Source organism: Armigeres subalbatus, chromosome 3 (assembly GCF_024139115.2).
Source record: "Armigeres subalbatus isolate Guangzhou_Male chromosome 3, GZ_Asu_2, whole genome shotgun sequence".
Taxonomy (NCBI): Eukaryota; Metazoa; Arthropoda; class Insecta; order Diptera; family Culicidae; genus Armigeres; species Armigeres subalbatus.
The window spans coordinates 176889179-176903913 of NC_085141.1; the positions used below are offsets into that span (position 1 = coordinate 176889179).

Consider the following 14735-nt stretch of genomic DNA (forward strand, 5'->3'; position numbering starts at 1 on the left):
CCACTCGTTCCGGGCCAATCAACCCGTCAAACCCATCCCTCCGTTCCGGGCATATCAACCCGATGAACGTCACTAAGCGCGCATCTTCTTCCTAGTCGCATGAAACAACAGGTACTCAACGTCAGCAAATGAACGCACCGATTTTACATAATCCTCCCATAACTAACCCTTAAAAAGGAACCCACAATAAATAAAACAAAAATGTACGAAAAACACTCTTTTAAATTAACACCTGAGCCCTAGGTAGCATACCAGTCCGTTGACCTTCTTGTGTGGTCCGCCTCTGCAAGTTTGAGGTGTCGATTGTGCCCACAAGCAGGTGAACTTAAAAGCAAGGAGAGCTAGCCAGGAGGACGTTAGGACGTCCACTCCGCAGGCGTACGGACGTCAAGTTTCATGGTGATCAACGTTGGAATACTGCACTGCGGTCTGGAGTATCGAACGCATGAAATCCACTCAACGTCAATTTCTTCGATACGCACACCGCGACCTTCCCTGGAGAGACCCGTATCGCATTCCTAGCTACGCGAGCCGGTAACAGCTGATCATCTTTAAACCTCAGCGTTTTCAAAGGGATGTATGCAAAGCATCTACCGTCGCCGATTTTTTGCAATCTCTTCTGAATTGTCTAATTTGTCCAATTTGCCTTAATTGTCCAATTTTTATAATTTTTCCAATTAATCCAATTCGTCTATTTCCACCAATTTGTCTAATTTGTCTGTTTTGTCTATTTTTTCTAATATGTTTAGCAGAATTTGTTTAATTTGCCTAATTTTTCTTATTTCTGTAATTTCCCTAATTTATTTCCCTAAATTATTTAATTTGTCTAATTTGTCCAATTTGTGCTTTTTGTCTAATTTTCTGAAAAACTCAGAAGTGAATATGAACCTTGTGAAGAGATATTTTGATTTGAAAAATGTATTGAAAGTAACCACGATGTTCAACTTGTTTAATTTGTTTAATTTGTCTAATTTGTCTAATTTTGATTATTTGTCAAATTTGCGTAGTTTGTCTAATTTGTATCAATTGCCTGATCTGTCAAATTTGTCCAATTTGCTGTGAATACCACGTACCCATACATCATTTATCGATGACTTCAAATCTGCATATGTTGCAATAAAAGATATTTTAGTTACTAGATAAAGATTGTCGCTGTCGTCGCTGTCCGGAACATCTTTTGCTGGCGAGGATGGGGGAGCTAAATGTCAAAGAAGGAAAATTCATACGATTTGACAGCTTGATACCCAACATGTTCCGGACAGCAGAACAAAGGGAACCGAAGCGACAATCTTTATCTAGTAACTAAAATATCTTTTGTTGCAATTGACCAAGACCAGCTAAGGCAGCTAATGCACGAACCGGGAATCCCTCGGATTTCTTTGACATACAAAGAGGGTTACGATTAGGTAATGGTCTTTCGTGCCTGACCTTTGACATTTTTAACATCACTGTGGATTAGATCTGTTCACCATTTTCAAAAGTATTCCAGATTCAAAGTGCCACCCCTCTATTTCAATGAGTATCTTAAATGGAGTCTCCTGACCAATTTTCAGCCAAATCCATGGAGATTTAGAGGTGCATCAAACGAGATTTGTGATTTTTTAGACTTTTTCATAGAAATGTCGTCTGAATGCATCAATTCAACTCCACATAGTAGAAGCATTAGTCGTGAATAGCTTCTTTAGACTATTACCTACCACTTTGTCATTGATACTAGGATGCTTAGAGGGCTTATTCTATGACTTTTTAGTAGATTTAGCTGGAAAAATGGCTAAAAACCAGAAAAATAATGTTAGGTGCTTCTGGGGGTTGTATAAATTTTTAATATGTGCCCAATTCAATTATTCCGTTTATATCCTTCAAGTGTTGCGGAAGTTTCGTCCATACATCACTTTATTCTGAAAAATAAGCTTCGGCATGTAATAATGCAGTTTTCATGAAATACTCAACATTTGAATAGGGTAGTCAAGCAAGACCATTCCCCCATGCTAAAACAAAGTTGACCATGATTTATGAGCAATGTCATCCAGTATGCTCGACCTACTGGTATGGATCTAGAGTGGGCTATGTGGTAGTGTCAGGGCCTGCAGATCAAGAGGTCCACGGTTCGAGGCGCCAAGCAGTTAAAGATATTTTATTTATCAAGCCAGGTGGCTAATTCCATGTTGTCGATAATCTGTCGCGGTCGGAAACTTACTTTAAATTGAGCGTGATAAAGATTAAAAAACATTCTGATTTATTGTTTATCTTCTCCTTAGTTATTGTACCACACTCATGGCACAATCAAAACCGGATCGATCCTTACTTCACAATGAATTATTGGCAGTGGCTGGTTTTCTACCCACCACTGTCACCATCCAGCCGCTATCGTATATGCGCAAATAGCCAGCATAAATGGCGAATCACAAACGTGGGTTTTCTCGAAATAAGTAACTTTAACGGGAAAAATATTTGGTATCAGTTATGCAGGAAGGTGTCCGCTACTACACTGCAAAAAAATTTGACTTCTACTGGTAATGTAATCAATGAAACTAATGTAAATGCAGATCATGTAATCGTTTTCTCAATGTAATAATGCGTTGAAAATCATGCACATAAACAGAGCAAGATTTAAACCGTATAAATACATTACCTTACCATTATTACTACACTCTGTTGACAACAATACTTTATTCACCATCAAAATTCATTTATAAACAATTAAGTTTACATGATATTATGTGAACCGAAACAAAAGATGGCTACGCTTGCGACGATCTCGGTAGAATGTAAACAAAACAAACAATTCCATCACAACAGCCGTTTTCGACCACAGTCATATACTAAAGTGAAGATTTTCCATCACGACTACAAAGCAACATCCATTATGCTGCATTTCATCGGTGTACTTCATCAGGCGTTTACTAAAATCGTTGGAAAAACTTCGAATTCTTGCACTTCATCCAGTCAGATTTTTCCCCTGACTATGCGCATGCGTTTACTCAGAACATGTAAATTTACATTACCTAGACAGCACCCGATCACGACGGGTTCGATACTGGTATATTAGAATCGTCATAACTCAGAACCTGTTACTCTTTGGGCTACATTGGATTCAAGAAGTGAAGACAGTAGAGTGGTACCAGAACGGGCTATCACTCTGCGGACCTGAGTTCGATTCTCATGTTAACCATTTTTTATTTATATAGCATAAAATAGAAAATGTAAATTAAAAGCAACACAAAAATTTGGGATGTTAAGAGATGTAAAAATAAAATGAAATGTATATTTCTATCGTTTATCATGCTCCAATTATGTGCATGATATTTGATGTAAATGTACATGATTCGTTCGAACAGTGTACGCTTACCAAATACTTTTGCGATTAGGGTTTTGAATTTCGAGAAAATCAACTGTAGATGCCTTTCGCCATACTGATTACAGAGTGTGCTGCTGTAAGCACGCTCAAAGCAGACGATTCATTGGTGACTGCAATGATGGACATGAACTTATTATAATCTCAATAATTGAAGGTTGTTAACTAGGAGGAGGGTTAACAAGGAGGAGGGTATAGAATCAATCACATTCAAATGTAGTTAAAGACCCCGAAAGGTCTGTAAAAACATGGCATTTTCCATAAGATTTGACAAGAAAAAATCTTTATCTACTCGGCGCCTCGAACCGTGGACCTCTTGATCTGCAGGCCCTGACACTACCACATAGCCCACTCTAGTTCCATACCAGTAGGTCGAGCATACTGGATGACATTGCTCATAAATCATGGTCAACTTTGTTTTAGCATGGGGGAATGGTCTTGCTTGACTACCCTATTCAAATGTTGAGTATTTCATGAAAACTGCATTATTACATGCCGAAGCTTATTTTTCAGAATAAAGTGATGTACGGACGAAACTTCCGCAACTCTTGAAAGAAATAAACGGAATAATTGAATCAGGTACATATTGAAAATTTATACTACCTCCAGAAGCACCTAAAATTATTTTTCTGGTTTTTAGGCATTTTTCAGCTAAATCTACTAAAAAGTCATAGAATAAGTCCTCTAAACATCCTAGTATCAATGAAAAAGTGGTAGATAATAGTCTAAACAAGCTTTTCACGACTAATCCTTCTACTATGTGGAGTTGAATTGATGCATTCAGACGACATTTCTATGAAAAAGTCTAAAAAATCACAAATCACGTTTGATGCACCTCTAAATCTCCATGGATTTGGCTGAAAATTGGTCAGGAGACTCCATTTAAGATACTCATTGAAATAGAGGAGTGGCACTTTGAATCTGGAATACTTTTGAAAATGGTGAACAGGTCTACTGTGGATGGTTTATACTAAGAGCAAAGATTGACACGAGAAGTACGTACTACGTAGTTTTCATGAAGTCCGTTCAGCTACTTGGCCACGCCATCGACAATGATAATAAAATACTGACAATAGGCCTTTTCATGTGACACTGCCGAGACTGCACTTGTTTACAACCGCTGAACAGGCCTGCAAGTCCGAAGCTGTCACTTTCATAGAAGAACTGTCAATTGACGATGAAATCAGCTGTTTTTAAACGTCTCGTGAAAAGGCCCATAGACTGACGAGAGAACACAAAAACAAAGTATGTGGTATGAAAAGTGGCCCATACAAAGGTCAACGTAAATCACCCACCACGAGTTTGTTGATGATCTCGTGTACTTGGGCTTAGAAATTCGAAGACGCATTGTGGCAGGACATCGCATGCACTGACACTCATATGCAACACATTCTGATCGAACAAAGTTCACCGTCGTATCAAACTGACTATTTACAAACTATTTTGTGTTATGAAGAACACGCAGAACGATCGAAATATTTTGTTCTCTTTGTGCGGCCGGTAAGTATACTAATTATTCCGTGTATGGTAGAAAATCGGAAATTTGTCTTCAATAAAATTAAAATATCTACATTTATCAGACGTCGCAACTCATTTAGATTAGTGTGCATGATAGTACATCCACAGATAACCAAGGAATGTAAAATAACAACATTGCCGATGACAACGACATTATCCTCTCTTGTAAATGTTGGGACAAACTCAACTCGCAATAAGCGTTTGTCCTAAACTGCAACAGAATAGGACAATTATCGCCTGCCACGCATTTTGAGAAGTAGTCGGTTTCCGATGATGTTTTTGGTTAAATTAGTATCAGTTATCATAGATTAGACATAAACTTAACCATCTGTTGACATGATTTGCGTTTTACTTCTGAAATAAACAAGTTATCGCAGTTCGAAAAGTTTACAACAATTACCTCTCCATGTTTGTTGCAAATAAAATGGAACGCAACAATGTCTTTATCCTCTGCAGATGGGGACAAAGAGTTATCGCTATTCTCTTTTGTCGCTTGTTTTTCGCATTTTTCAGCGACAATTACATTCCTTGCAGATAACAGATATTTAAGCTAGAACAAATTTTATTGAAAATCCTGTGTAAACTTTTGAATTGATATACGTTGGCCCACTACTGCCATCTACTCAACTGATTGCGGCAGTACATACGGACGCAGCTGATTTACAACCGTCGAACGCAGCCAATGCATTTGACAGCTGCGTTTTCAATAACAATGATCCTTGCGCCATCTCCAATCGATTGCCAAACGCGGTCCCAATTTAAAATACATTTGAATTAACGGTTGCGGATATTTACACACGTATCGGATGCCAGCCTCAATATACTTCCAGTTGAAAACCGAACTGAGCTCTCGCGACAATCGCATTTTCTCCCATTTCCGAATGTCGCGACTGCATCGCAAGTGGTGCGCATGATGGCGCACGGCTATGGCATAGATGCGCACTACTCGCGATGCAGTTGCGACATCCGGAAATGGGAGAAAATGCGATTGTCGCGAGAGTTCAGTTCGGTTTTCAACTGGATCTACAATATCTGTTATCTGTGGTACATCCATGCGTGCATGATGTAAACTATCCACGACATAAATCGAATTGTCACGACTCGTGTCGTATCGCGAGTGCTAAATCGCGCGGTCCGGTTTTGGTGGCGGCCCGACAATAATGTGCGTTTGATAGGTACTCAGAACGATCGAGAAATCATCCGGAATATTTTGTTTGCTTTGTGTGGTCGGTATGTCAATAATAGTGGTATCGTTTGGCACGCCAGTTCTACAGGAAGGAATGTGAGTAGAACATTTTCAATGGGCGTTAATATACCCCACCCCATCCCATAGGTCGTATCGTTTATTGAATTGAATCCTGATAAAATATACTTTGTTACTAACACAATGCTCTATCCCAAGCATTCGTGGAGATGCAGAGATACACTCGGTTTCTAGTAGTAAATAGAGTTGAACTAACAATCATTTTCTTCCTACATGACAGTAAGGACGTGGCCAACGCCGTTATTGAGTGAAAATATGTTTTTCCCCTATGATTCTCTTATCGCCCTTATCACTCACCTAGCGATTCTCGATCCCGTTCAAGTCCGACCACCCGCAGCCCGGATTGATTGTTGTCGGCTTCTTGCTGATCGAACTCGGTCGCTTCCCTGGAAATCGGTTCATCGTCATCGTTACTAAATGGCCATACAAAGCCGAATGCACTGCCTTCGCCCCTGATGAATGGCTTGAGACTTTCTTTTCGCCAATTCGCGAATTCGTCATCGAAATGCGATCGTCTGAATGTGTCCCCGCCGAAGAAGCTGATGATAAGCGATTTTTTTTTATTTGCGGTAGCGGTGATATTTTTTTTGTGACTAGTGGTTAGTGAACATGTGAGATGTTTGCAAAACATTTAAACCAGGAACGAAAGTACGGGAACCGGTTGGACACGTTTGTGAGTCATTTCTTTTGGGGTTTTCGTCTCAGTAGATTTGGTCCAAAAGTGTCAGATGGTTGTTATATTCATGCAGTTGTAAGCAGAAGCGTATGATGAAACTCAATAGCATAATGGCCCACAAGTCAACCGGAGAAGGGCAATTCCGAGATTGGATAATAAACGTAACTGCCATCGTTTGCGCTGGCGGCAATTTGCAAGTAGCACTACTCGTCGTACACAAAATATAGTTAGGCACCTATATTAGATCAAGTGTGAATTCATCCAGGATTGTGGTACGCTATGGAAGATTCGAAGTTTAGTGTTGAATTGTTCCAAATTGATTCATATTGAAAAATACTATGGGAGTGATATTCTAAATCCAGTATACCTTTAGTCTCACTGACGAGTCACATTTCTATGGACTTTTTGTGTGAGAGTTGATATTAATTTTGACCTTGGCATAAGTTTTGAAACGATGATCTCGTTATAATAATAAATTCTGCAAAATAAATCCTTGCAAATAATTGTGGTGAAGTGTTAATCATAATGTTAATCATTCTTCTTGATTTTGTTCTCATCGTTACCTCATGAAGTAAGCAGAAATTTAAATTATAGCTGAACATGAATTCAAAGTTATGTATAGATTAAATAACAATATTGAGACCCATTCTAAACAGTTTGCATTTATAGGGATCTGTGATTTATGAACATTTGAAATCTCCCATGCGAAAAAATGCTTTTTTTTAAGTTGGGTCAAAATTTACTAAATATTGATCATTTTAGCGTAATTTGTGAATGAAATTGTTTTGATTTGTACACTATTTACTCATCTTCACAACATAGTCACTTCTGTCGCTTTCTGATTCAATGTGCGAAGGTCGGATTCTCAACGTACTACCAACGGACAACGCATCAATCAAATTTTCAAATTACCTCACGCTTCCAGAGGCACATATCCCAAAAAAGTAAGATGCTGGCAAAAATCAATTTTTCATCTTTGCTGCGTTAAAGCTTGCCCGAGCAGGACAAATTGGCTCAATAATACCTAATTCTGTTATTGATACCATACTCTGTTATAAATTAGCCCTGCATAAGAGGTAAAATACCAAAGGAATAATACAAAAACTAATATGCACAATACTTAAGCCATAACATACTCAGTTATTAAATTGAATTTTAATACCAAATGCATAACCAATTATTATTCGTTTAAACGAATACCAAAACCAATTGGTATTGAAATACCTAAGCATGTTATGCCTCAAGTATTCTGCATATAAGTTTTTGGTATTATTTTTTGGTATTTTACCCTTATGCAAGGCTATTTCATACCAAATTCTGTTATCGATGTCGTCGCTCCTGCTCGGGTGCATAAAAATAGATTTTCAGATTCATCGATCACCGTTTATTTGAAATTTGTGTTCCCAAATACGTGAGGCGACAACAATTGTGACAGTCATTTTCGGAATCTGCCGTAATTGTCCTTATGCCATTGAAAAGTTTAAAAAAATCCCACTCCATGAGCGACTGGGATTCAAAAAATCTCAATCCTCCAATTGATCTCGATCAGGACATGTATTGCCTTTCCATAAATCACAAGAGATGATTGAATCCTGTGATCCAATCCTTGTTGTATTTCATTTAGTCATTATTTAATTAACATCAATACACAACCTTAGCTGTGGTCTCGAGCCATATCACTTTCCTACTTCCAAACGTGCGCGATCGTCGCTCATGATACGAGTATCTATTTCGAAAGAAGAAAAGTACTAAATTAAAAATACTAAACAAAATACATCAAACTTATTTCCTGTTATCCAAAAGTGTACTTAATTTGACTATACAATACATGTCTTTGTGAGCAGAATTATAGACAACAAAACTGGATAATCAAAAACGGATACCTAGTCGTAAAAAAATCGAAAAATATTCAAAAAAAAAAGTTGATGAACAGATAATCACAAGGTTACCAGTTATAACAACTTAAACCTTCGACAAAATTGGAACATAGAACAGGTGAGAAAATGGGCTTGCATTTTTTTACAGGTTGTCGGTTTAGGGGGTGGGAAGATTTGTATCCTAGTTTAGTTGGTTGTTTTCATTAAATGCAATGCAATTTGTATTCTCTTAAAAATTTAAAAATTGGTAAGAATTTTGAATCATTTAGTAGCGTTCCGATGGCATTCCGATTGAATTCCATAATACGTATACTTTGTATAGCTTGAGCTTGAGCTTGAGCTTGATTGACTGCTCGTAGTTGCTACTCCATTATGGCCAGATCAGCTGTTCTTGCACAGGGAACCAACAGATGTTTGCTTGGGACTAGCACACATCTTCAATGTACAAGTACTGGTGATCTCATTTGTTAGGTCATACTGGCGCCTGCTACGTCAGAATGCAAGTCAATGTAGGGAAGGGGAAGGAAATGATGATGCAATCACTCGCCCACTGCAAGCCGAATATACCTCTGCACTTGACACGAGTTCATGCGGAATTTGTTGGAATTTCTGGGTTAGGTTGGAGAGGCAGAGGTCCGTCTTGGTTAACGAGCTGCCAATGTGATAGATAGGAGAAGGTAACTGATGGAATTTCTAATTGGATGTAGGAAACAAGCTCTATAGTTCATTTCCAATTCTAGCAGATTACTGTTAGAATACTCAAGTTGAAGGTATAGGAATAGTAATGGAAACGGTATGGAAGTCCATTTCCATTTCTAGCGATTGCTAGAACATGAGAAATAAAGAGAAAGATACAAAGTAGGAGAATGGAACGGACCTGGGATTGATCCCACGACCTCCTGCGTATGAGGCAGAAGCAGTAGCCATATGACTACCAAGCCCGCTTCTCCATAATACGTATACTTTGTATACGAGAAAAACAAATAAAAATAGGATTGGAAAAAATCCCGAAAATAACGACGATTTATAAACATGCTGTAGGTATTAAATCCAAGAGAAGAATAATACTTTTGAAGAACTGCGTTAAACAAAATGCGAAGTTTCAATTGTTTTTTGAAACAATAAACGACCCTGCGTCTCCGCATGGTTTCATAGGCACAAAATCACCATACGAAAGCCTCCCTCCTGATCTTGACCTTGGGCACTTCTGATAGTGAATAGAGCCAATTTGAAGGATCGTTATTTAAGGTCACTCCTGACGGCATCCAAGTTCCAAAGTGCTCGTGTCATTTTTGTTGATTTAGCTTTGCTGCGTCGCAGCATGCGTGAAATAATAAAAATGACAGTTGTGCGTTGCTTCCGTATCGAGTGGTGTGCCCCCGAAAACGCGAGCACTTTTAAACTTGGATTCCGTCAGGAGTGACCTTAACGCATTTCGATTGACATATTTCAACCACGTGGACAACACACTTTTATAAATAAAACTGTTTTCAAATTTTGGTTTCCGTGATTGATTGGTTATTTGATTTCAGTTTGCTGTTGATATCTAAATCATATGAACTGATATTGAAATGTTTTTTAGCTGCAAAAAAACAAATTTTGGTTGATTACGTGCTCTATCACCTCCCAATGTTTGTTGAGCATCCTACACCGGAACTGAGAATTGAACTTGCCATCTCCGGTTTGCTAACCATATGCGAGGCTAGCTGGAGACCCGGGGACTGATGTGCGTATAAATCTAAATTATGCAATGAAACATTGTCATGAATGTCTCCATAAATGAAGCATTTTAAAGAGTTTCAACGTGGAAACTGGTCTCCCTTCACTAACAGTTTCCACGCTGATATTTTGTCTTCCCCTTCAAATGGAGCTTTGGTGGCAAAAAGATCGTTTGATTTATGCCGTCACTAAAATTTCTCTCCGCTCCCTTCAAAAAGAACACTTCTACACAAAAGTTAGACAAAAAGGTTGAAAAAGGCAAAAATTTGTCGAATTTCAAATTAGCATAACTTTGCATGAAATAGTCCGATTTTAGCAAAACCGGGCCCATCGGACAGAGAAAATCATTTTTCCGCACTGGAGAGATTCCGGGTTTGCCAAGGCTATGTAAAAATGCATTTTTATTTTCTTCTAGTTGTCATATTATGTGACGTTCCCCACAAATTAGAACTACTTTGCCGTCCAGTGCTGGCTGTTGATCAAGAGTCCAGAGATATGGCTATTTCCGTGGAATTGGTTCCGATTTTATATTCCGTTTGAAATATGATGAAATGATAACAGATAATGCGATAATGGATATCTGTTATAAAAAAATGTCATGCCGGTCGTACCCTAACGGAACTATCAAATCTATACTTTCGCCTTTAATTTTATCATAAAAATGTACGTCGAAGATTGGAAGATTATATTAATAAAGATTTTCATATAATTGCAAAAAGCGTCTAACTTCACGCAAAAGCAATACACTCACCTCATTTTATTCAAATATATAACCACATCGAACAATTACAATGCATGGCACGTGAATTCGATAACTTGTCCTAATGAATTTGTTTAACCTCCATCTCGTGTGAACTTGCACGCTGAAGTAAACATTTTGCCGATACATTTCTTATGGTCATTCATTCCATTTGATTTGAAAGCACTTAACAAGGAAATTACGCTAATAATGGCGGTAACGAACCACACCTCTATGACGAACGACGATTTGCATGTTCAAGTTCGGCGATCTGCACGATTGACGGGCAAGAACCAACGATAGCCACAAACTTTGAAGTGCGCACACGCAAAGAAAGCCGAATCCGGTCTTATTCAAATTGAAGGTCGGAGAACGAGATTTTTGCGCGCATGAAGAACGCAGTGTCATTAGAACTCAATTATACTGAATGGTAAGTGAAGGTTAATTAAACAATGAAATTACGAAACGTTTGACGTTAGTTTTGAATATTAGGTAATTTATTGAACCAACTTTGAATCTCGATTTAATTCTTTTTCGCCTTCACCCAACCAGCGACTGTTAGATTTTCGAACTATTCTGTATAGTGTATAAGAAACTACCAAAACTTGAATAAGAACTGGGCTTATGCGAAATTGTTAGATTCTTATTATATAAAAATGTAAGCGTACAAACAAATATTGTAAGAAAAGCTGGCAAAATTGTAAGGTCTCATACAATATTTGTATAAGAATCTGGCATTTTTTGCATATGCCCAGATCTTATAGTCTAACAATCATCGGTTGGGTGTCCCTATAGGAATTTGTTTCGACAGTTTTCCTTTCTGAAGAATAATGGTTGTGGCTATTTTGAACGGTTTTAGCAAATATGTACAAATCGGAAGTAAAACCCAGAAGTAACATCAACATAGTCAGTGTGCCTGAATTTGAATCAGTCGCGTCGGTGGTTGTCACTTATAAGAAAATAGGCCGATGGAAAATAAATGCAAATCATAAAAGCCTTCATCAAAAGTTAGTGTTAATGATGGTGATTGTCGGGAGAGTATGGAACGACTAATATTTGTTTCTTTCCTATTGCACTTATTTTGATGGATGCAATGGAGTACATTATAAAAACGCAACTCAATCAACCTTAGACTGGTTTCAAAGCTATAACGACATGAATTCCTAAGCTCTAAAGCGCTCATCAATAAGAAAAGAAGCGAATACGAATTTGGTGGATCAGCTGACCACTTTGATTGATATGAACTCTGTGCAAAGGTGAGATTCCTAAATGCCAACACCTAGGTAAATCATTGCGGTCTATGTCAGCGATTCTCAGCATTTTTCATGAGAGGTGTTTCGTGTTTTTGTATTAATTGAGGAACCCCCTATTTTACTAAGCGTAGTTAATAAGATTATCTTGAAAGAGTGCTTTCGAACCTATTGAAAAGAGACTTTTGAGTATCTTAAAATAACGTTTCTGAACCTTTTGAAAGTAGGCTTCCAAGCTTCTTGAAAGAAGAATTCCTAGCCAATCGAAATTAAGTTTCCGAGCTTCTTGAAAGTGGGTTTGCGAGACTCTAGAAAGGTGGCGTCCAACCCTTTTGAAAAGAGGCTTCCGAGCCACTTGTGGGGGTTGGCTAAAAAAATTCTAAGCTCCTCAAATGGAGGTTTCTGAGCCTCTTAAAAGGGGGCTTCCGAAACTCATGAAAGGGGACGTTCGAGCCTCTTGAAATGAGGCTTTGGGCATCTTGAAATTACGTTTCTGAGCCTTTTGAAAGTAGGCTTCTAAGCTTCTTGAAGGAAGAATTCCGAACCCCTCCAAAAAAAGTTTCCGAGCCTCTTGAAAGGGAGCTTCTGACCCTTTTGAGAAGAGGCTTCCGAACCACTTGAAAGGGGGCTGGCTGAAAAAAGAATTTCGAGCCCCTTGAAAGAAAGGTTTCCGAGCCTAATGAAATGGGTCTTTCAAGCCTCTTGAAAGGAGGCTTTGACTATCTTAAAATGACGTTGCTGAGCCTTTTGAAAGTAAGCTTCCAAGCTTCTTGGAAGAAGAATTCCGAGCACCTCGATAGGGCTTGCGAGTCACTTGAAAGTGAGCTTCCGAGCCTCTTGGAAAAAGGCTCCTGGGTTTTTTGAAAAAGGGTTTCCAGCCCTCTTGAAAAGGGGGCTTGTGACCCTCTTAAAAAAGGGGTCATCTGGGCCTCTTGAATGAGAGCTTCCAATCTGTTTGAAAGGGGGCTTCCGAATCTCTTGAAAAGGGTGCTTCTGACTCTTTTGAAAAGGGCTTCCAAACCACTTCAAAGGGGGCTGGCTGAAAGAAGAATTCCGAGTCCCTCGAAGTAGGTTTCCGAACCTTTTAAAAGGGTGCTTCCAAGCTGCATGAAAGAGGTATTTCGAGCCTCTTGAAGGAAGGCATTGATCATATAGAAATGACGCTGCTGAGCCGATTGCAAGTAGGCTTCCAAGCGCTTCTTGAAAGAATTCCGAGCCACTCGAAAGAAAGTTTCCTAACCATTTGAAATGGGCTTCCAACTCTCTCGAAAAGGGAGCTTCCGAGCCTCCTGAAACTGGGCTTCTGACCCTTTTGAAAATAGACTTCCGAGCCACTTGTGGGGGTTGGCTGAAAGAATTCCGAGCCCCTCGAAAGAAGGTTTTCAAGCCTTTTAAAAGGAGGCTTTCGAGCCTCATGAAAGGGGTCTTTCGAGCCTCTTGAAATGACGTTGCTGAGCCTTTTGAAAATAGACTTCCAAGCTTCTCGAAGGAAGAATTCCAATTCTTAGTTAACAACTTAATGCTTTTGGAGATTTTTTTGATCTTGTGTCCCACAGCCTTTCATACACTGTTTTGGCTGTGGTTGACATGATTCGATATGTTTTGATTTACTGATTGCTATGCATATTATGTACAATACAAAGTCTTGCAATATAAATTTATACAATCATAATTTTAATTGTAATACATCATTATTCCATTACGCATTTTTGTCCGAGGTTCCCCCTGGGGTCAGCGAAGGTACCCCCGGGGGTACATGTACCCTAGGTTGATAATCGCTGGTCTATGTTGTTCAGCAGTGCTGGCAGAAAAAAAAAGATTTAAGGAAATATACACGCAAAAAAAGCGTTCCCGAATTCGTGAACTAGCAAAAATACACCGTGATTTAATTCATGGGTTCGGGAACACCAGTCACGTTTTCCAGAACGTTCCTGAAAACGTGACTGTATTCCCGAATCCGTGACTGTTGTTCCCGAAAAAAATACACCGTGAGCTCGTTAGTTCACAAATTCATGAACGCTTTTTTTTGCGTGTAGGAAAACTCTTCCGTTTTCCATCTCACTTTTTTTTTAGACGTTCCAGCCACAAACCTCTTTCAGCAATGTTTTTCGGTATCCTCTACGCTATACTTAAACGTAATGTGCCACTCCACTTGGCTTAAGATTAACTGGAGCCATTAGGTATAAAAATGCAAAAATGGTCATTTTCTCATACTAATTCCCATATAAACGTCAAACGCGATGCGGAAAGCGAGGAAACACCCAATTGGTCCTAAATTTTGCACAGTTGATTGGGACCCCGAATGGTTTTGAGAAACCATTGCTTTAAAAAAATGAC

General features: G+C 38.8%; 1 protein-coding gene across 2 annotated transcripts in view; it reads right to left on the reverse strand.

Moving 5' to 3' along the window:
- LOC134225062 (transforming growth factor-beta-induced protein ig-h3) overlaps nucleotides 1–14735 on the reverse strand; it is a 63383-nt gene that overhangs the window by 41596 nt on the left and 7052 nt on the right. The window contains exon 2 of one of the 2 annotated variants that reach the window (XM_062704828.1): nucleotides 6435–6523. In XM_062704828.1, the coding sequence (XP_062560812.1) occupies nucleotides 6435–6523 (89 nt within the window). Of the gene's footprint in view, nucleotides 1–6434; nucleotides 6677–14735 lie in introns of both variants that reach the window. The other variant, XM_062704826.1, reaches the window with a different exon arrangement.